The sequence below is a fragment of the Pelodiscus sinensis genome, chromosome 15, assembly GCF_049634645.1.
Source record: "Pelodiscus sinensis isolate JC-2024 chromosome 15, ASM4963464v1, whole genome shotgun sequence".
Classification (NCBI taxonomy): domain Eukaryota; kingdom Metazoa; phylum Chordata; order Testudines; family Trionychidae; genus Pelodiscus; species Pelodiscus sinensis.
Genome location: NC_134725.1, coordinates 28,240,781 through 28,262,456, shown reverse-complemented (window position 1 = coordinate 28,262,456; position 21,676 = coordinate 28,240,781). Strand labels below are relative to the sequence as shown.

Below are 21,676 nucleotides of genomic sequence, written 5' to 3'. Positions count from 1 at the left end.
TCTGGTTCCCATGCAGCTGCTCCCAACAGGAGTCCCTTGCACCCCGGCAGGCTGGGGCAGGCCCCATCTCTCCAGCACCAAGGTGATGACGGATACAGACACCAGGAGGAGCGAGACGAGGGTGCAGCCAATGGCCTAGGGGGCAGGAGATGTGGCCGGCCCTGCAAATGGAAAGGACCTGGTGACAGTCGGGTGCAAAGTGGCAAATGGCTCTGCAGTGCCAGCACTAGGCACAGAGCAGCTGCCGTGTAGAGACCTTGTGTGAGTGCCCAGAGGGCTAGATCTCCAGGGGATCATGCTGCAGGGGGCATGTTCCCCCGACAGGAGGCCGAAGTGACAGAGGCTGTTGGGGACTCTCCTCCCTTTGCCCAGGTGGTGTTGGAGGAGCAGGGAAGGACCCAGGTTTGCTCAGGCTGCACCAGGACTCGATGCAAAGGCCTGACAGGAGCCAGCAACGGACACAGCAGCCCAGACCCTCTCGCCTCTCCCCAGTATGGCTGGCAGCTCACAGGGGCGAACCCGCCCTGGGCACGAGGCCTTGGCACCGGCTGCGGGCTCAGGAGGGGGCGGACATGGGACATAAGCGATGCCGAAGGGAGGGGTGTGGGCATTAGAGGCCACTACCATTGCCCCGCCCCCTTCCCCGCACCTACCCCTGCCCCTGTTCTGAGGCCACGCCCCCACTCATTCCACTCCCCCCTCCCTCTGCTGCTTGGGCTCCCCCACCCTCACTCAGGTTCGCTGGCCTGAGGCTGGGGTTACGGTGCAGGATGGCTGGGGAGTGGGGCGCGGGAGAGGCTGCGGGTTGCAGGCTCTGGGACAGGTTCAGGGCAGCGATGGGAGTTTGGGTGCAGACTCAGAGGCAGTTAACTGTGGGAGGAGGATCCAACAGGAGGCTGGGGTTTGGGGTGGGGGGTGTCTACCCCAGCTGCCTGAGAGATACTAGACTGACTCTGGTTTCCTTGTGTCTCCCCGGCTGGGCTCTCACTCCCACTTCTCCTCTCAGGGTCCCTGCCGGCTCCCCTGCTCTATCTGAATGCGTCCCTGGCACCTCCACCCCCCCAAGCCTCACGAATGTGGCCCCGACTGAGACATCTCACTCCCCTGGCACTCCAGCCCCAGCACAGATTAACTCTCCTGGGTTCCAGGGAGAGTGGCATTTGCGGGTCCCTCTCAATCTGAGGGGGGGCCAAAAATGAGGGATCCCCGAACCTCAGTCCTCCCTGTCCCTTCCCCTCACCTCAGTGAGGCTTGTGGGTTTTGGAAGAAGGGTTTTTGTATTTTGCTTTTCTCGTGTGTGGTCCCCAACTGGTTTTTCTGGGGGTCAGTGGCCCTGGAGACAAAAAAGGTTCCTCATCCCTGCCTTTAATAAAGAAAACTTTGAAACCCTTTGTGGTAGACAGAAATTAACATTTTACCTTATTTAAAATGAAGTTTCCTAAAGTTAAAACACCTAATCTGTGTAAACATTCAAATTAAACCAGTCACCCAAGCTCCAGCACTAGCACAGTGGCTCCGCGTGATGATGCAATGGACGGTGCGCACCCAGGCTCCTACCCTCCGCTCTCTTCTGCACCCAACTGCCCCGTCGCAGACCCCAAACTCCTCGGTAGAAATGTGGCCCTTGACCACTTGCCAAAATGCCCCCCCCCCCATTAAAAATTATTGACAAAGCCTGATCCAAATGTTTTTTGAAACGTTATTTAATCAGAATTTAAATACATTCTATACAATTGGGAGGGTTGGGGGGAGGGGGACGCAGCTGCTGGCTCCTCAGCTCCTTGTGCTCTCACTGGCTGTCTTCCTGCTGCAAGGGAAGCAGAATCCGTCACATTCATCCCTGGGGACTCAGGGGTACTGGGCCCCCCCAGCATTTCCACCCTCCTCCCCCCTGCGCTGAGACTTGTTCTGCTCTCTGGTCACCCCCCGTCAGGCCCGCAGGGTGAGCTTCTGACCCACCCAGCAGGGACGTGGGGTGGGGGCAGCATGAGGAAAGGGGCGGGGGACTCCCTGAGGGGATGGGAAGGAGACCCTGGCCCTGCCCCACTCTCCTGCATCTGCTCCGGCTGCTCACCATGTATCCCAGGAGCTGATGGGCCTGCCCATGCAGGGCGTGGGCCAGGACCAGCCCGGCCTGGCTGGGGCGCCTCAGGGGGGAGCGGGCAGCGAGCAGAGCCTTGTCTAAAAAGCAGTTCTCCTGCTCTGGGGTGAAGAGCTGCCCAAAGACCTGAAATCAAGAGCACGGGAGGTTTCAGCTGACGGCCCAGAGCCCGGCCCCAACTCCTGGGGCTAAAACAGCTTCCTCCTTCTGCAAACTCCCTTCCAGACCCTGCACCCAGACGCTCTCCTCACCCTGCACCCCAACCCCTGCCCCAGGTCACACATTCCTCCTGCCCCCAAGACCCTCCCAGACCTCACCCCCCTCCGCACAACAGAGCAGCCCTAGGCCACTGGCCAACATCTTGGAGCGACCTCCATCAAAAAGTGTTGCCCCCCCCCGCCCTGCTTCCCCTGCTATGGGAGATCCGGGACAAGGTGCGGCACTGCCCCTAGGAAGCGCCGCCCCTTTGAAACGCCGGGACAGCGTCACAAAGGGGCAGCGCCGCCCTGTCCACGGCTCGAATAGTCGAGGGAAAATGCATCGACCATTCGATCAGCGACTCCCCGCTCCCACCCCGCGTCCTACCCGCACGAGGGCCCCAGCCAGCCCCCCCCCCCCGAGCCCTGCCCTGCCCTGGCAGCGCGTCCTTACCTCTCCCACCCTGACGGTGTTGCTATGCGCCAGGACCCATCTCTCCTTATAGTAGTGCCTGCACCACAGGTCCTCTGCCTGGTGGATGTTGAGGCCTGCAAGAGACAAACCAGGGTGATTCTGCTGGCAGGTCTGAGCCCTTCCCCTCCCACGGGTCCCTGCAGGCATCCCTGGGCAAATGGAGGGGCACAGGGGGCAGAAGGGGAACACAGAGGGACGCATCCCCCCTTGGGCCAGTCTGGGGAAAAGGGCTGGGTCCCCTCCCCCCGCCGCCGGCACCCTCAGGGTGTCCCTGGGGCCCAGGTCCCGGCTGGGTTCCTTACCCCTGTGGTGCAGGAGGAGTCGGTACAGGCTGTGCACCCCCTTCCGGGCCAGCCGGCTGACGTCTTCGGATGGGTCCGAAATAAAAAGGCCCAGCTGGGCCACGTGGTGACCCATCCTCGGCCAGTCGGCGGAGTTCTGAGGGGAGAGAAGAGGGGGGGTCCCTCAGCATCCTGGGGCTGCACGTCCCATGCTAACGGCCGCCGAGGCGGTTCTGAGCTCGGGGACGGACAGAGACACCTCCCGGGGCGGGGCGGGGCGGGGCGGGGCGGGGCCGGCCTTGCGAGGAGACAGCCCTGAGCAATGGCCCCGACTGAAGGGTCACTCCGGGGGTGGAACAAGGGGATCCACTGACGGCCACTCCCCAGTCTGGGGCCCAGGTGCCCCCCGGAAAGGCCCAGGGTCGCCCCTCCCCGGGGAAAGGAGAACGCGGCCCATTCCCGGCCCATTCCCAGCTCTGCCTCCCGGGGACGCTCCCAGCCCCGCGCCCTGCAGCCCCAGACCCCCCGGCTCCGAGGTCACTTACCTCAAACCCCGGGAGGGTGGTGGCGACTCCCAGCAGGGCCGTGGTGCTGCCAAGGGCCCTGGCTCGCTCCTGGGGCAGGCGGGACTCCAGCCACGGGCTCAGGTGCTGGGGGGGAAAGAGGCAGGTCAGGACCCGTAGGGAGGCGCCGGTTCTGGGCAGAGCCTGGGGCTCCTCTCAGACTGTGCCCCCCCCCCCAGCCACTGACACAGCTCCTCTCTCGGCCCCCCGAGGAAGCAGGGACAATGGCCCCGTCCCCCCCACGGGGCTCACCTCCATGATCAGCTGCAGCCTGGCGGTGTCTGGGGACTCGGCGAGGAGGCTTGCCAGTAGGGCCTGGAGGTCGACGGGAAGGGCCCGGATGAACTGCTGCAAGACAAGGGGGAGCCCTGGGTCAGAGGGGGGTTGGGGAATCCAGGCCACCCGCTGGCCCCGGGGTGCAGCCTTGAGCAGGGTCTGAGCCGCCTCGCAGAGCAGGGAGGAGCCCAGGCTGGGCATGGAAGGGACGGGCCCCCAGGGAGAGCAACGGGAAACCTGGAGGGAAGGATCCAAACCTGCAGCTTCTTCTCTCCCTCTGCCCCCACCCCCACTCCTCTCTGGAGCTCCAGCCCAGCCCGGGAGCAGGGCCCGGAGGGACGTACCTGCGTGTGGATGGGCTCCTGCTGCCAGTCCCCAGACACAGTCTGTCCCACGGCCGCCCTCAGCAGGGGGCTCAGGAGCTGGGCCTGTAGGGGAGGCTGCAAGGTGCTGGCAGGAGAGAGGGGCAGAGACTGTTAATTCAGCTGCAGGGCTGTGTCCAGACTCAGGGGTTTTTTCGGGAAAAGTAGCCTTTTTCCGAAAAAACTTCACCTGCGTCTAGACTGCAGTCGCGTTCTTTCGAAATTAAATCGAAAGAACGCGGCTTTTCTTTCCACGGCGGTAAACCTCATTTCACGAGGAAGAACGCCTTCTTTGGAAAGTGCTTCTTTCGAACGAAGGCGTTCTTGAATGTAACTAGGGCTTCTTCGAAAGAGAGCATCCAGACTCACTGGGTGCTCTCTTTCGAAAGAGGCTTGCAGTCTAGACATAGCCCAGGAGACAGAGACTTTCCCACTCCCTGGTCAGGGGATCTGCTCTGGGGGGGAGTCGGAGGGGGGGGTCGGTACCTGAGGCTGCAGGCGGCGTTGAGGCAGTCAGCCAAGACCAGTGGGTGGGGGGAGTCCTCCATGATCTCCTGTGAAACCCAAGGAGACAAAGGGGCGTGTGAGGCTGGGGCCCCCAAGAGACGCTCACACGGCCAGCGCCCCCACCCAGCAGGATCCAACCCCACTGCCTCCCGCTGGCCTGTAGCCCCCCGGCCCGGCACAGGGCCCCTCCCAGCACCCCCCTCCCAAACCGGGACCAGCTCAATCCTTGTCCCCAGGCCGTCTCCTGCCCCTCACTGCCCCGGTGACCAGCCTCTGAACCTCCTCATCCCTGCTCCCCAGGCGCATCCTCAGCAGCCCGCTCTGCTAACCTTCCAGCTCCCCCCCCCCATGGCCCGGGGAGACCCCTCCCTGTTCCGAATCCCCCTCCCTGTCCAGCACCCCAGACCTGCCCCATTTCTGTGTCCCTCCCTCCTCCAGCATCCCCACCCACCCTCCCCATGTCCACCTCCCCCTCCCCCTCCAGCACTCCTGGCCCCACCCATCCCATTTCCAGCACCCCCACCCGCCGCCATGGCCCAGGCAGACCCCTGTCCACCCCACGTATCCCGCCCCCTCCTCCCGGCCGCCGCCACTCGCTCACCACGATCCTGGCCATCATGGTGTCCTTGCAGCAGCGCGGCGCCAGGGTGTCCTCGCCCCTTTGGAGGGCGGCGAGGCAGGCGGGGGGGACGGCCAGGAGGAACCGCTGCAGGGCGGCTGGGCTCTGCACCCCAGAGAGAGTCTGTGAGCCTGGGGCCTGCCTGCCCCCCACGGACAGCTGCAGGGCTCAGGCCTCCCAGGAGTGGAGGTGGGCGCTGCCGGTTGTCCAAGCACCCACACTCCCCCCCCAACTGCTTCCTCAGGCTTGTGGGGGCCCAGCTGGTGCATGACAAGAGACCTCAGCTTGGGGGCCCCAGGGGGATCCCCAGGGACAAGCCCCTCCCGGAGGCGGGGACGTGCTGGGAAGGGGCCGGACAATCTCGGGTCCCCCCCGTGTGGCGAAGGTTCCTACCGTGTCCCGGGTGTGGAGCTGCTCTTCAATATCATAGATGGCCCCTTCCTCCACCCGGGAGTCCATCCGCTCCTGGCAGAGCTCCGCCGAGGCGCAGGGGGGCTCTGTGCGGGAGGGAAGGGACCAGGGTGACTCCAGCGGCCAGCAGGGGTCACGCGCCCCCATGTCAGGGACCCAGGGCAGGTTGGGCCCCACACGCCCCTCGCAGGGACCCATCCCCCTTCCACCCTCACATCTGCCAACGCCCTCAGCAGAGCCCCCACCAGGAACAAGAGAGCCAAGCAGCAGCTCCCGCCCCCATCCATTGCCCTGGCTGCGGGGCAGACACTGGGGCTGCCCCTCCCCCCCCCGTGTACTGGGTGAGCCCCTGGGCCCAGCATGTTCACGGCCCCTCACCTGGGTCTGAGCGGCTGCAGGAGGTGGCCCGGCTGCAGCTGGAGGCCCAGGCGCTGCTGCTCACTGAGCTGGACCCACAGCTGCAGGGGCTGGTGCGGAGAGGCTGGGGGCTCCCGGAGACTGGCAGGTCCCCGGGGGCCGGGCAGGGCGATGCCCCCTGGTGGTAATGGGGGCTGGGCTCCTGGGGCAGGTGTTTCTCTCCACAGAGGAGGCCCCAGAGCCACCCTACCCGGCTTCCCCGCTGGGCTGGGTCCCGCCTTCCCAGCCGCCTCTGGAGCCAGGTCCGGAGGGGCCTGGCCGGTGGGCGAGTCGCCCCGAGCTGGTGGGATTCAGCTTCCCCGCCCGCGGGGACGGAGGAGCTGCTTCCCACCGGCCCTGGGGCCATCTTCAGGGCTTTCCGGAACCACAGCCTGATGTGTTTGGCCATGCTGCAAATGAGGGGAGCAAAGGGGAGCTTGGGGCGCAGCCTGCAGAGCGAAATCCAGGGGTTCCAGCTCCCCAGAGCGACTGCCCCCAGCCCCCAAATGGCCCCTTGCTTATCGGCTCGGTCTTGCACAGGCACTTCTGGCCCTTGACCGAGGGCTGGGCCTGCCTGGAACCCAGCCGGCCCCGGGCGGGATCCAAACCCCTGGGGGCTCTTACCTTCTGCAAAACGCTGTCCGGATATGGAACTCACAGAGGACAAAGCAACTGTGAGCAGGAGACGCACCAGAGCTAAAGCAACCGGGGGTCTCCAAAGTCCCCTGGGCCCGCCCCCCCCTTTTATCAGCCTGAGATGTGGGTTCCTCTGTGAGGTCACCACCTCCCCACCTGCGCTTTGCCTGGTCTGCTGAGGGCTGCCCAAAGCCCCTGTGAGGTCACTGCCCCCCCCACCTCACCCTGCCAGGCAAATGTCCTGCCTCTGGCCACCCCTCTGGGAAGTTGGAGCCATTCCTAGGGGTCCCCCCCACTCCCTGACTGGGCATCCTGCAGCCAGCAGCTCCAGTAGCCCCATAGGCTGCTCCCTGCCCTACACTGCAGGCTTCTTGCACAAGAACTGTTTCACACTGGAGTTCTTGCGCAAAAGGTCTCGTGCAAGAGCACCTCCACCCTGCCATGTGCTTTTGCACAAGAGTGTCCATGGCACTGTGAACGCTTTCTTGTGCAAGAAAGCTCTGATGACCATTTTAGCCATAAAAGTGTCTTGCTCAAGAAGCCCCTGGTGCCCGTCCACGCTGCCTTCTTGCACAACAGCTCTTGCACAAAAGGGGCTTATTCCTCGTGGGGAGAGGACTAACTCCTGTGCAAGAAGCCCTCTTTTCTGATGCTTTACTGCAAATTTACTTGCACAAGAATTCACGTGCAGTGTAGACGCGCCACAAGTTTTTGCACAAGAACAGTTGTTCTTGAGCAAAATGCCTGCAGTGCAGACGTGGCCTTGGTGTCACCCAGCACTGGACTGCCTGGCCAGGAGCAAGAGTTAGAGCCTCCCACTCGCCCCGCTGCCTCTCACGGGCTCCCGTCCGGCCCCAGCCCTGGGCTTTGCCCTAGCGCATCCCAGCAAGGCCTCTGGCCTGCACTAGACCCATTGACATGTGGAGAATCCACCACTGCCCTGGGGCGCTTTTGTCTATGGGACTCGGACTCACAGCTGAGCATGGAGCCTGATTTCTCCCAGGACTTGGGCTCTTTCCTGGCCAGGCCCTGGAACTGGTTCCACCTTTGTCTGCCAGGGACCGATACTGTCTCTCCAGGGAGGCCCTGCAGTGCAGGCACCTTCCTTTCCCCCCTCGGGAGCAGTCATTGTTCTGCACCCCACAAAGCAGTGGGGGGCTCCTGGCTGCCCCAGCTCCAATCTCTGAGCTTCTCTCTCAACGGGGGCCAGGCCTGGAGGCTCTAGTCCCCCTGGGTATGTATTTCTACACTACCCCGCTAGTTTGAACTAGGGGGGTAATGTATGCATACCGAACTTGCTAATGAAGCCCGGGATTTGAATTTCCCAGGCTTCATTAGCATAAAGCCGGCGCCGCCATTTTTAAAAGCCGCCTAGTGCGAACCCCGTGCCGCGCGGCTACACGCGGCACGGGCTAGATAGTTCGGACTACGTAGCCATTCCGAACTATCTGTACTCCTCGTTCCACGGCTCGGGGTTCGCACTAGCCGGCTTTTAAAAATGGTGGCGCCGGCTTTATGCTAATGAAGCCTGGGAAATTCAAATCCCGGGCTTCATTAGCAAGTTCGGTATGCATACATTACCCCCCTAGTTCGAACTAGCGGGGTAGTGTAGACATACCCCCTGAGACTCACTGGTGCTGGCTCACCCCCTGTCCTGCTCGTGGCTCCGTTGTCCTCCTCCCCGCAGCCCCCCCCAGCTGTAAATGCTGCTCACATCAGTTCCCCTTCCCCGTGGCCAGGCCCTGCAGGGCTCTGGGGGCTGGTTTGCTGCCCTCAGCCCTGCAGTAGCCTGCTCCCCAGTTTGCAGCCCCTCCCATCATGCGTGGGGTCTCCTGGTACCGGAGGGAGGACGGGGGCAGACCAGGAAGGTTAATTTGATGTTGCAGCGGCAGGAAGAGGAGGGGTGGCGCAGAGGAGCTGTCAGTACATTATCCCAATACGCCATCCCAGTGCAGGCGTCGCACTCAGCTCTACCTGCAGAGGAGTCTCTATCTGCGGTGAGCAGAAAGGGGGTCTAGGACACACACACAAGTAGCCCCAGAACCACGCAGGAGCAGAGTCGTTCTGCGAAAGGGAGAGGTTTATTGGGTCTGCGAGGGCGGCCGTAGGGGGGTGTCGTGTGTGTGCCACTCATCTCCGTCTGGGCAGCGGCACCGGTCGGGCTCAGAACTGGGCACAGGACCCGACCACGGCACCATCGATCTCCAGTGTATCCATCTGCTGGAAGCCGCGGCAGAGCTGAATTGCAGAACGGCTGCCCATTGGCAAAGACCTTGAAATGCTGGTTCCTGCAGCCGATGGATAGGAACCCACTCCTCCTGGGGGGAGGAGCAGCCAAGAGAGGGACCCACTCAGACCGGTCTGGCAGCGTGACGTAGTGGAACCAGCGCTGCCTAGGTAGGGTTTTACCTCCCCCCAGTCTGCTTCTGAGACCGAGTTTCCCCCTCTGCCCCATGGGCTAACAACAAGGCACTTTACAAACATTCTCTGTGTCATCGGCATTGTATGAAGGGGGAAACTGAGGCATGGAGCGGCATCTGATTTATATAGCTCAAGCCAGTCCCCACCCTTCTCGGTCTGCAGGAAAAGAAGCCAAGTGCTCTTGTTCCCACTACTCCTCCATTCCCCTGCTTCCACCTGATGTCAAATACACAAAGCTCACTACTTCTTCTTTCCTGCACTTAAGCCAAGCAGATCAGGATGGGGAGGAGACATGAGGGAGCCCCCAGGCTCTTGCTCTCTCTCGCACATACACACACATATATTACTTTAGAAAATGCCAGGTGTGAGCTAGAGGAGAATCTCCATTAACTGTTAGCACTATAGGGCATATGATACATACATACAGCATTTACAGTCCATCCAGCAGAGGGCAACAATACACCCCGCACACATGGAGCTCCCCCTCCTTTTCCAAATGCCCCAAGATTTAAACTACGGGAGACTACCCATTAGCTGTTAGTTGTATAGGAACTATGGGTATGTCTACACTACAAAGTTAATTCGAACTAACAGCCGTTAGTTGGAATTAACTTTCATAGGTGCTACACATACAAACCGCTAGTTTGGACTTAATTCGAACTAGGTAAACTTCATTCTACCAGGAGTAACGCCAAATTCGAATTCAGTAGTTGGAATTAAGGGCTGTGTAGCCACTTAATTCGAAGTAGCTGGAGGCCAGCCCTCCCCAGGTTCCCCTGGTGGCTGCTCTGGGCCAAACCAGGAAAACTCCTCTCCTCTCCCCAGCCCTGGGGCCCTTAAAGGGGTAGACTCTGGCCAGACGGCACTTGCCAGAGCCAGCCCTGCCAGCAGTCTCTGCCCCGAACCAGCGGCTGCAGGATGAGCCAGGCAGCCAGTGCCAGCGAGCCGTCCCCCCGCCCAGTCCCCCAGCACCCAGGGGCCAGCCAGGGGCCGTAGATGGCGCGCACCCTCCTGGTCTAGTGTGGAGGTCATGGACCTCATTGAGGTTTGGGGGCAGGCCCCCAGCTTCCATGATCTCTGTACTAGGAGGAGGAACGTGGCCGTCTACGGGCGCATAGCGGCCGCCATGGCCCGAAAGGGACACAGGCCACCCAGGAGCAGGTGCACCTGAAAGTAAAACAGCTGCGGCAGGCGTACGCCAGGGCCACCAGGGGCGGCGCCGCAGCAGGGGCTGCCACCTGCCCCTACTTCCCTGCCCTCGACCGACTCTTGGGGGGCGGGGCGGGGCGGTCCGTGCCAGCCCGGGAGGCAGCGAGCCGGGACTGGAGGGCCCTGACCTGGGCACACCGGAGGGGCCACCACAAGGAGTTCCAGCACTGGAGTCGGAAGGGTCATCCAGGGAGACCGTACCGGGGAAGTAGTTCGAATTAAGTAGTTCGGGGGAGGAGGCGGGAGGGAGACCAGGGACCGCGCACGTGGGCCATGCCTCCCACGGATCACACAGACACCTGTGCACGTGCAAGCACATGCCATGCCACGCTCCAGCTGCGTGACACCCAGGGGCCGTGGCCCAATAGGCACATGCATGTCTGAAGAGACCTGACATGCTCCTGACCCTGGGGCGGGACCCAGCAGGATGCTTTCCCTCCACACGTCTCCTCTACATGGAGGCAGGGGACATCTCCCCCCCCCCCGCCCGCCCACCGCCCCGGCCACACTATACATGGCACAGGGACATGGGTGCTGTCTTGGGGCAGCTCCCAGTCCCGGGGAGAGCCAGACATCCTGACCATGGCCTCTGTACAAGCACAGCGGCTCTGACGGTGCAGGGCATGGTCGCCCTCACGTTGCGGGGCGGGGGGAGGGGGCTGGGCATCATCTACTGTGTCCCCAGGGAGAAGTGACCACTCTCTTTCTCTACAGCTGTACCAGCCGCTCGTGCAGGGCGCACCACCCCACCCGGGACATGCTCCCGCACCCATGGCCTGCTCCGGTCCGCCACCACAGAGCAGGAGTACTGGGACCAGCACCTGGGGTCCTTGCGAGCCCTGCACCACACCGTCAAGGCCTGGATGTGGGAAGACCTGCAGCTCCGCCAGGAGCAGCTGGCTGAGGACCGAGCCAGAAATGCAAATCTGCAGGCCCTGCTGCAGAGCATGGTGCCCAGTGCTGATCCTGCGCCTGCTGCCCCCCCAACAACTGTCCCTCCTCCCACTCCTGCCCCCCTCCCACCTCTTCCTCCTCAACCCCTACACCCTCCTCCTCCTCAATGTCCACACCCCCCACCTCAACCTCTGCACCCTCCACCCCATCCCCCCGGGGACGCCGAGGCCCCCTCCCTTGCCGTGCTGGGAGGCGGTTGGCCCGGCGTCACCCCCACCCCGATCTCTGAGTTTCCCCTCCCCCTCTTTCCCCTTGCTTTCCCCTTCCAGCTCCCTCCTCCCAGTTTTCCCCCTCCCCTCTCCCACACTCTCTCCTGCCCTTTCCTGCCTCCTTTCCCCCGTCTCCCCACAGTTTTATTTCCCCTCCCCAGTTTTGTTAAATAAAGAGAGTTTGTATTTTTGAACACACGTGTCCTTTATTTTTTTACATCAGGAAGGGGGGCTAGGGAGGGGTAAGTGGAAGAAGGTGAGGGAGGAATGGGGCATGAGCCCCCGATGGGGAGGACTAGGGTGGCTCTGCAGGGTCTTTGGGGTGGAAGCTCTCCTGCAGGGCCTCCTGGATCCTGACAGTCCCCCAATTGAATTCAAATTAGCTTTTAGGTCTAGATACACTTGTTCAAATTAGCTTAGTTCGAATTAACTAATTCGAATTAAGTTAGTTCGAATTCGTGCTGTAGTGTAGACATTCCCATTAATGACACACTCTTGCAGTTCTGATGCCATGCAACAGAGGGCAACAGACTGCACCGAAAACGTTGCGTATGAAAAAAAAAGCTTATTGAAGTTTTTCTACAATATTTTACCAACATTTTTAAAGCACAAATCGTTTAATTTAAGTTAAATCTTTGCCCTCAAACACTTCACGTGCAATGATCTTGGGCATTCCACACAATAATTTAGCATTGAAAGGCGATCTTTTCCTGTGCTTTGCGGTGACAATTTGGATTTGGGCATCTTTGATATCATTGGTACAACTTTGATATCATTGGTATTACAGAAACCTGGTGGGATGGGACGCACGATTGGAATGTTGGTATGGAAGGGTACGGCTTGCTCAGGAAGGACGGACAGGGAAAAAAGGGAGGAGGGGTGGCCTTGTATATTAAAAATATACACACTTGGACTGAAGTGGAGATGAACGTAGGAGATAGCTGTGTAGACAGTCTCTGGGTTAAGCTAAAAGGGGTAAAAAACGAGGGTGATATCATGCTAGGAGTCTACTACAGGCCACCTAGCCAGGTGGAAGAGGTGGATGAGGACTTTTTTAAACAATTAACAAAACTAGCCAAAGCCCAAGATTTGGTGGTGATGGGGGACGTCAACTATCCAGACATATGTTGGGAAACTAACACAGCGGGGCGCAGGCTATCCAATAAGTTTCTGGACTGCATTGGAGACAACTTTCTGTTTCAGAAGGTTAAAAAGCTACCAGAGGAGAAGCTGTTCTGGATTTGGTTTTAAGAAATAGGGAGGAACTAGTTGAGAACTTGAAAGTGGAAGACAGTATAGGGGACAGTGATCATGAAATAATAGAGTTCATGATCTTAAGGAAAGGTAGAAGGGAGACCAGCACAATTGAGCTAATGGATTTCAGGAAGGCAGATTTTGATAAGTTCAGAGAACTTGTAGGTAAGGTCCCATGGGAAGCAAGACTGAAGGGAAAAACAACTGAGGAGAGTTGGAAGTATTTCAAAGGGACGTTGTTAAAGGCCCAAAAGCAAACAATTCCGCTGCGTAGGAAAGATAGAAAATATGGCAAAAGACCAGCTTGGCTTAACAAGGAGATCTTGCATGATCTCAAAATAAAAAAGGAGTCGTATAAAAAATGGAAACTAGGACAACTAACAAAGGATGAATATAGGCAAGCAACACGGGAATGCAGGAGCAAGATTAGAAAAGCAAAGGCACAAAATGAGATCAAACTAGCTACAGGCATAAAGGGAAACAAGAAGACCTTTTATAAATACATTAAAAGCAAGAGGAAGACCAAGTGGGTAGGCCCACTGCTTAGTGAGGAGGGAGAAGCAGTAACAGGAAACTTGGAAATGGCAGAGATGCTCAATGACTTCTTTGTTTCGGTCTTCACCGAGAAGTCTGGAGGTGTGCCTAACATAGTGAATACAAGCAGAGAGAGGGTAAGTTTAGAAGATAGGATACACAAAGTACAAGTTAAAAATCACTTAGGAAAGTTAGATGTCAGCAAGTCACCAGGTCCTGATGAAATGCATCCCAGGATACTCAAGGAGCTGATAGAGGAGCTATCTGAGCCTTTAGCTATGATCTTTGAAAAATCATGGCAGACAGGGGAGATTCCAGAAGACTGGAAAAGGGCAAATATTGTGCCCATCTATAAAAAGGGGAATAAGAACAACCCAGGAAACTACAGACCGGTCAGTTTAACATCTGTCCCAGGGAAGATAATGGAGCAGGTAATTAGGGAAATCATATGCAAACACTTGGAAGGTAATAAAGTGATAGGGAATAGCCAACATGGGTTTGTGAAGAACAAGTCATGCCAAACTAATCTGATAGCTTTCTTTGATAGGATAACAAGCCTTGTGGATATGGGAGAAGCGGTGGATGTCATATACTTAGACTTTAGTAAGGCATTTGATACGGTCTCGCATGATATTCTTATTGATAAACTAGGCAAATATAACTTAGATAGGGCCATGATAAGGTGGGTGCATAATTGGCTGTATAACCGTAGTCAGAGAGTTGTTGTTAACGGTTCTAAATCCTGCTGGAAAGGGATAACAAGTGGAGTTCCTCAAGGGTCTGTTTTGGGACCCGTACTGTTCAATATCTTCATCAATGATGTAGATATTGGGATAGAGAGTACGCTTATTAAGTTTGCAGATGATACCAAACTGGGTGGGGTTGCAACTTCTTTGGAGGAGAGGGACATAATTCAAAATGACCTTGGCAAGTTAGAGAAATGGTCAGAGGTAAACAGGATGAGGTTTAATAAAGAGAAATGCAAAGTGCTCCACTTAGGAAGGAACAATCAGTTCCATACATACAAGATGGGAAGCGACTGTCTAGGAAGGAGCATGGCGGAAAGAGATCTAGGGGTCATAGTGGACCACAAGTTGAATATGAGTCAACAGTGTGATGCTGTTGCAAAAAAAGCAAATATGATTCTAGGTTGTATCAACAGGTGTGTTGTAAGCAAAACTCGTGAAGTCATTCTGCCGCTCTACTCTGCACTAGTTAGGCCTCAGCTGGAGTACTGTGTCCAGTTCTGGGCGCCACATTTCAAGAAAGATGTGGAGAAATTGGAAAGGGTACAGAGAAGAGCGACAAGAATGATTAAAGGTTTAGAGAACATGACCTATGAAGCCAGGCTTCATGAACTGGGCTTGTTTACTTTGGAAAAAAGAAGATTAAGGGGGGACATGATAGCGGTTTTCAAATATCTAAAAGGGTGTCACAAGGAGGAAGGAGAAAATTTGTTCCTCTTGGTTTCTGAGGACAGGACAAGGAGTAATGGGCTTAAAGTGCAGCAGGGGAGGTTTAGATTGGACATTAGGAAAACATTCCTAACTGTCAGGGTGGTCAAATATTGCAATAAATTGCCAAGGGAGGTGGTGGAATCTCCCTCTCTGGAGATATTTAAGAACAGGTTAGATAGACATCTGTCAGGGATGGTGTAGACTGAGCTTGGTCCTGCCTTGAGGGCGGGGGGCTGGACTCGATGACCTCTTGAGGTCCCTTCCAGTCCTATTATTCTATGATTCTGTGATTCAAGCTCTTGCCTTGACCTCCACAAAGGGAGGTGTGGTACCACAGTACCTGCAAGAATTTTAAGTTGCTTTCACTCCTGACGCTAGACACAGAAAGTGAGGGGGGATTTTTAGGAAACAATGTGGGGGAGAGGAAAGCAACTTTTCCTCCCTGCCCCCAGTCATGTTACTGGATGTTGAGGAGAGCAGCCAGATCACTGCTGCACCCATGTGGGGGTGTTGGCCCCAAAAGTGGCACAAAGGGGGGCCAAGTGAGGTGTCCAGTAGAAGCCTACTTTCTTCTGATTCCATATATGCTATTCATGTGATTGTATAATGTTGGTATGTGAAGTTATAAGCATGAATTTTGTGTGGATACCAAATGTTTCTCTGTATGTGGTTGAACTATGGGCAAAGCAGCTCAGCCTATGGATATGCTAACGAGTAAAGCTCTGGAACAATAGCCCTCTTTAGGCCAAGGACACACCTCAAGAGTGGTGACTCATACCTAGTGGCTACCAGCAGGGAACACAGGGATAAGCCATGGGCCAGGTGACCTGCTGTAGCCAAGAAGAGACCAGGAAGGAGGGATAAATAGGCCATGTGGTCGACTCCATCTTGGTACTCAGCTCAGCACTTCATCCCAGAGGCAGCAGTGCAGGGATCGAAGAGCCAGGAAGAACTGTGTGCCCATCCTGACCCTAGGATGCGCAACAAGGACTCGTAAGCCAGCAGCTGTAACATCTCTGCTAGAGGCTGCATCGAGAACCGGGAAATTTGATGCATGTAATGTACTATCCTTTAACAACCTTACTCTCATGCTTTTCTTTATTGTAATAATAAACCTTTAGATGTTAGATGATAAAGGATTGGCTCAGCATGATTTGTGGGTAAGGTCCAGAGGGTAAATTGACCAGGGATCTGTGGCTGGTTTCTTGGAACCGGACAGTACTTGTTCGGGGTCGGTGGGATTGGGTGCTAAACCCCCCCCCCCCCCCCACCGGTGTTTGAGGCCCGGGGCCATCTGGGGCATGGATATTGCTGGGGTTTCGGAGGGGTTTTGCTCGTGATGCTTCAGGCAGGCAGCTGAAGCACTCTGTGAGACTGGTTTGTGGCCTGTTTGGAGAGGTAACCAGTCTGGGGACTGTAAGGAGCCCCGAAGTTGAGCAATTCGCCCTGAGCGGAAGCCCTCAGCTGTGCCCAGACACAGTCCGGTCTGTCACAGCCCCAGCCAAGCCGTTTGCTGCGCCATGAGGAGAACCGCCCTGTGCTGGGCACCTGATCAGTGAAGAGAAGTTCAGCGCCCAGACTGCCTGGGAGGGCAGCACAAGGAGTCATCGTCTCCAGGAGAGGCAGTGGTCTCATCACACCATCAGCCCCAGGGTTCTCCTGGCTTTGCAGGCGTCATGGAGACGGGGAGTGCTACGGAGGGAAGGGATGATGAGGCAGCTCAATGGATGTTTTCGGGGAGTTCGTTCAGAGCAGCGAGGCAGAAAGCACAGAGCCCTGGAGGGGCAGAGCGTCAAGAAACCCCCTGAAATCTTCAAGTCTGAGCTGTGAGGGGAGCACGTCACCCTGGACCATTCCTCACAGGTGTCTGCCCAGCCTCTTTTTAAACGCCTCCAGCGACAGCGATTCCACAGCCTCCTTTGGGAGCCTCTTCCAGAGCTTAACTGCCCTTAGGGACAGAAAGTTCCCCTAAATCTCCCTCGGTGCAGGTAAAGTCCCTCACTGGGTTAAAACCCCGCTGGTTCGAACCCCGTGCACGAGGAGTAACGGTAGTTTGAACTAGGAAGCCTAGTTCGAACTACCTAGTTCCTGCCCCGTGTAGCCGCGCTGCACGGGGTTCGAACCAGCGGCGTTTTAAAAATGGCGCCGGCCGGCTTATGCAAATGAAGCCCGGGAAATTCAAATCCCGGGCTTCATTTGCAAGTGCGGTATGCCTACATTACCCCGCTAGTTCGAACTAGCGGGGTAGTGTCGACATACCCTATGAGACAATGTGCTTGTTTCACCTGGGTTGCAGAGAGGGTGTTTCCCAGCGGTGGCTCTCTTTCCTCCCCCAGATCAGGTATTTCCGGCCCTAGAGTGGGCTCCGCTGGCTAGGGGGTAATCATCAGGGTCTCCCGTTCTCGCCAGTGCTTCAGGAAATTTACATGAAATATTTGGGTTTTCTTCTTTCGATCCGGTTGATAGATCTCGTAGTTCACCGGCCCGACCTGACGAGTGACCTCACCGGTGTATGAGGCCCGGGGCCATCTGGGGCACGGATATTGCTGGGGTGTCGGAGGGGTTTTGCTCGGGAGGCTTCAGGCAGGCTGCTGAAGCGCTCCGTGGGACTGGTTTGTGGCCTGTTTGGAAAGGTCGCCAGTCTGGGGGCTGTAAGGAGCCCCGAATTTGAGCAATTCGCCCTGAGCGGATGCCCTCAGCTGTGCCCAGACACGGCCCGGTCCGGTCCGTCACACATTGCAACGGATGCCAAAGGAAATATGATGACACAACAGGGGGGGGCGGGCTCGTCCAATGAGATGCTTTGTCTCCATGCCCCTTTCCTGGGCTTTGCCCAGCATGACTGAGCCTGGAAATGTCTTTTCAGGGCAGGAAAGTGGCTCTTTCCGAGGGGGAATGCCAAACCCTTCTGCTGGGCGAGTTTCTTCTGGAATTCCCTGCCCCTGTCGTAACCCGGCAGCCAGTGAGTTATTGCCTCCTCTGCACTCACTGGGTGGGGGGTTGCTGTGGCAGGAGGCACCAGACGTATCATCCCACCTGGGCTTCTATTTGACATTTTCCTTTGTTTTGAGTTTTTTGCAAATGAAAGGAGACAGAACGGTCAGTTAGAAGCACAAATGGCTTGTGTGAGGTTTAGTTTCAAATAGACATTTTCCTGCCAGTTTGGATTTGGATGCCCAAATCCAAATTGTCACCGCAAAGCACAGGAAAAGATCGCCTTTCAATGCTAAATTATTGTGTGGAATGCCCAAGATCATTGCACGTGAAGTGTTGAGGGCAAAGATTTAACTTAAATTAAACGATTTGTGCTTTAAAAATGTTGGTAAAATATTGTAGAAAAACTTCAATAAGCTTTTTTTTTCATACGCAACGTTTTCGGTGCAGTCTGTTGCCCTCTGTTGCATGGCATCAGAACTGCAAGAGTGTGTCATTAATGGGAATGTCTACACTACAGCACGAATTCGAACTAACTTAATTCGAATTAGTTAATTCGAACTAAGCTAATTTGAACTAGTGTATCTAGACCTAAAAGCTAATTTGAATTCAATCGGGGGACTGTCAGGATCCAGGAGGCCCTGCAGGAGAGCTTCCACCCCAAGGAGCCCGCAGAGCCACCCTAGTCCTCCCCATCGGGGGCTCATGCCCCATTCCTCCCTCACCTTCTTCCACTTACCCCTCCCTAGCCCCGCTTCCTGATGTAAAAAAATAAAATACAAACTCTCTTTATTTGACAAAACTGGGGAGGGGAAATAAAACTGTGGGGAGAGGGGCAAAGGAGGCAGGAAAGGGCAGGAGAGAGTGTGGGAGAGGGGAGGAGGGAGCTGGAAGGGGAAAGCAAGGGGAAAGAGGGGGAGGGGAAACTCAGGGATCGGGGTGGGGGTGACGCCGGGCCAACCGCCTCCCAGCACGGCAAGGGAGGGGGCCTCGGCGTCCCCGGGGGGATGGTGTGGAGGGTGCAGAGGTTGAGGTGGGGGGTGTGGACATTGAGGAGGAGGAGGGTGTGGGGGTTGAGGAGGAAGAGGTGGGAGGGGGGCAGGAGTGGGAGGAGGGACAGTTGTTGGGGGGGCAGCAGGTGCAGGATCAGCACAGGGCACCATGCTCTGCAGCAGGGCCTGCAGATTTGCATTTCTGGCTCGGTCCTCAGCCAGCTGCTCCTGGCGGAGCTGCAGGTCTTCCCACATCCAGGCCTTGACGGTGTGGTGCAGGGCTCGCAAGGACCCCAGGTGCTGGTCCCAGTACTCCTGCTCTGTGGTGGCGGACCGGAGCAGGCCATGGGTGCGGGAGCATGTCCCGGGTGGGGTGGTGCGCCCTGCACGAGCAGCTGGTACAGCTGTAGAGAAAGAGAGTGGTCACTTCTCCCTGGGGACACAGTAGATGATACCCAGCCCCCTCCCCCCGCCCCGCAACGTGAGGGCGACCATGCCCTGCACCGTCAGAGCCGCTGTGCTTGTACAGAGGCCATGGTCAGGATGTCTGGCTCTCCCCGGGACTGGGAGCTGCCCCAAGACCGCACCCATGTCCCTGTGCCATGTATAGTGTGGCCGGGGCGGTGGGCGGGCGGGGGGGGGGGGAGATGTCCCCTGCCTCCATGTAGAGGAGACGTGTGGAGGGAAAGCATCCTGCTGGGTCCCGCCCCAGGGTCAGGAGCATGTCAGGTCTCTTCAGACATGCATGTGCCTATTGGGCCACGGCCCCTGGGTGTCACGCAGCTGGAGCGTGGCATGGCATGTGCTTGCACGTGCACAGGTGTCTGTGTGATCCGTGGGAGGCATGGCCCACGTGCGCGGTCCCTGGTCTCCCTCCCGCCTCCTCCCCCGAACTACTTAATTCGAACTACTTCCCCGGTACGGTCTCCCTGGATGACCCTTCCGACTCCGGTGCTGGAACTCCTTGTGGTGGCCCCTCCGGTGTGCCCAGGTCAGGGCCCTCCAGTCCCGGCTCGCTGCCTCCCGGGCTGGCACGGACCGCCCCGCCCCCCAAGAGTCGGTCGAGGGCAGGGAAGTAGGGGCAGGTGGCAGCCCCTGCTGCGGCGCCGCCCCTGGTGGCCCTGGCGTACGCCTGCCGCAGCTGTTTTACTTTCAGGTGCACCTGCTCCTGGGTGGCCTGTGTCCCTTTCGGGCCATGGCGGCCGCTATGCGCCCGTAGACGGCCACGTTCCTCCTCCTAGTACAGAGATCATGGAAGCTGGGGGCCTGCCCCCAAACCTCAATGAGGTCCATGACCTCCACACTAGACCAGGAGGGTGCGCGCCATCTACGGCCCCTGGCTGGCCCCTGGGTGCTGGGGGACTGGGCGGGGGGACGGCTCGCTGGCACTGGCTGCCTGGCTCATCCTGCAGCCGCTGGTTCGGGGCAGAGACTGCTGGCAGGGCTGGCTCTGGCAAGTGCCGTCTGGCCAGAGTCTACCCCTTTAAGGGCCCCAGGGCTGGGGAGAGGAGAGGAGTTTTCCTGGTTTGGCCCAGAGCAGCCACCAGGGGAACCTGGGGAGGGCTGTCCTCCAGCTACTTCGAATTAAGTGGCTACACAGCCCTTAATTCCAACTACTGAATTCGAATTTGGCGTTACTCCTGGTAGAATGAAGTTTACCTAGTTCGAATTAAGTCCAAACTAGCGGTTTGTATGTGTAGCACCTATGAAAGTTAATTCCAACTAACGGCTGTTAGTTCGAATTAACTTTGTAGTGTAGACATACCCATAGTTCCTATACAACTAACAGCTAATGGGTAGTCTCCCGTAGTTTAAATCTTGGGGCATTTGGAAAAGGAGGGGGAGCTACATGTGTGCGGGGTGTATTGTTGCCCTCTGCTGGATGGACTGTAAATGCTTTATGTATGTATCATATGCCCTATAGTGCTAACAGTTAATGGAGATTCTCCTCTAGCTCACACCTGGCATTTTCTAAAGTAATATATGTGTGTGTATGTGCGAGAGAGAGCAAGAGCCTGGGGGCTCCCTCATGTCTCCTCCCCATCCTGATCTGCTTGGCTTAAGTGCAGGAAAGAAGAAGTAGTGAGCTTTGTGTATTTGACATCAGGTGGAAGCAGGGGAATGGAGGAATAGTGGGAACAAGAGCACTTGACTTCTTTTCCTGCAGACCGAGAGGGGTGGGGACTGGCTTGAGCTATATAAATCAGATGCCGCTCCATGCCTCAGTTTCCCCCTTCATACAATGCCGATGACACAGAGAATGTTTGTAAAGTGCCTTGTTGTTAGCCCATGGGGCAGAGGGGGAAACTCGGTCTCAGAAGCAGACTGGGGGGAGGTAAAACCCTACCTAGGCAGCGCTGGTTCCACTACGTCACGCTGCCAGACCGGTCTGAGTGGGTCCCTCTCTTGGCTGCTCCTCCCCCCAGAAGGAGTGGGTTCCTCTCCATCGGCTGCAGGAACCAGAATTTCAAGGTCTTTGCCAATGGGCAGCCGTTCTGCAATTCAGCTCTGCCGCGGCTTCCAGCAGATGGATACACTGGAGATCGATGGTGCCGTGGTCGGGTCCTGTGCCCAGTTCTGAGCCCGACCGGTGCCGCTGCCCAGACGGAGATGAGTGGCACACACACGACACCCCCCTACGGCCGCCCTCGCAGACCCAATAAACCTCTCCCTTTCGCAGAACGACTCTGCTCCTGCGTGGTTCTGGGGCTACTTGTGTGTGTGTCCTAGACCCCCTTTCTGCTCACCGCAGATAGAGACTCCTCTGCAGGTAGAGCTGAGTGCGACGCCTGCACTGGGATGGCGTATTGGGATAATGTACTGACAGCTCCTCTGCGCCACCCCTCCTCTTCCTGCCGCTGCAACATCAAATTAACCTTCCTGATCTG

At 57.4% G+C, this 21,676-nt stretch overlaps 1 protein-coding gene across 1 annotated transcript; it reads right to left on the bottom strand.

The window, feature by feature from the left end:
- Window positions 1-2,973: 2,973 nt before the first annotated feature.
- LOC142818400 (uncharacterized) lies at window positions 2,974-6,841 on the bottom strand. The gene is made up of 7 exons (XM_075897762.1): window positions 6,171-6,841; window positions 5,775-5,878; window positions 5,364-5,486; window positions 4,742-4,809; window positions 3,870-4,343; window positions 3,600-3,704; window positions 2,974-3,211 (listed from the first exon to the last, which is right to left on the bottom strand). Exons 1-5 carry the CDS (start codon window positions 6,595-6,597, stop codon window positions 3,878-3,880), a joined length of 1,188 nt encoding a protein of 395 aa, XP_075753877.1. The 5' UTR covers window positions 6,598-6,841; the 3' UTR covers window positions 2,974-3,211; window positions 3,600-3,704; window positions 3,870-3,877.
- Between the last annotated feature and the right edge of the window lie 14,835 nt (window positions 6,842-21,676).

Bases quoted from the DNA above. Each gene is read 5' to 3' on its own strand.
- LOC142818400 (XM_075897762.1), bottom strand. From the start codon at position 6,597: ATGGCCAAACACATCAGGCTGTGGTTCCGGAAAGCCCTGAAGATGGCC. The intron at 4,810-5,363 runs GTGAGCGAGTGG...TGGGTTTCACAG, and splicing joins CCATGATGGCCAGGATCGTG to GAGATCATGGAGGACTCCCC. The intron at 4,344-4,741 runs GTACCGACCCCC...CTCTCCTGCCAG, and splicing joins AACGCCGCCTGCAGCCTCAG to CACCTTGCAGCCTCCCCTAC.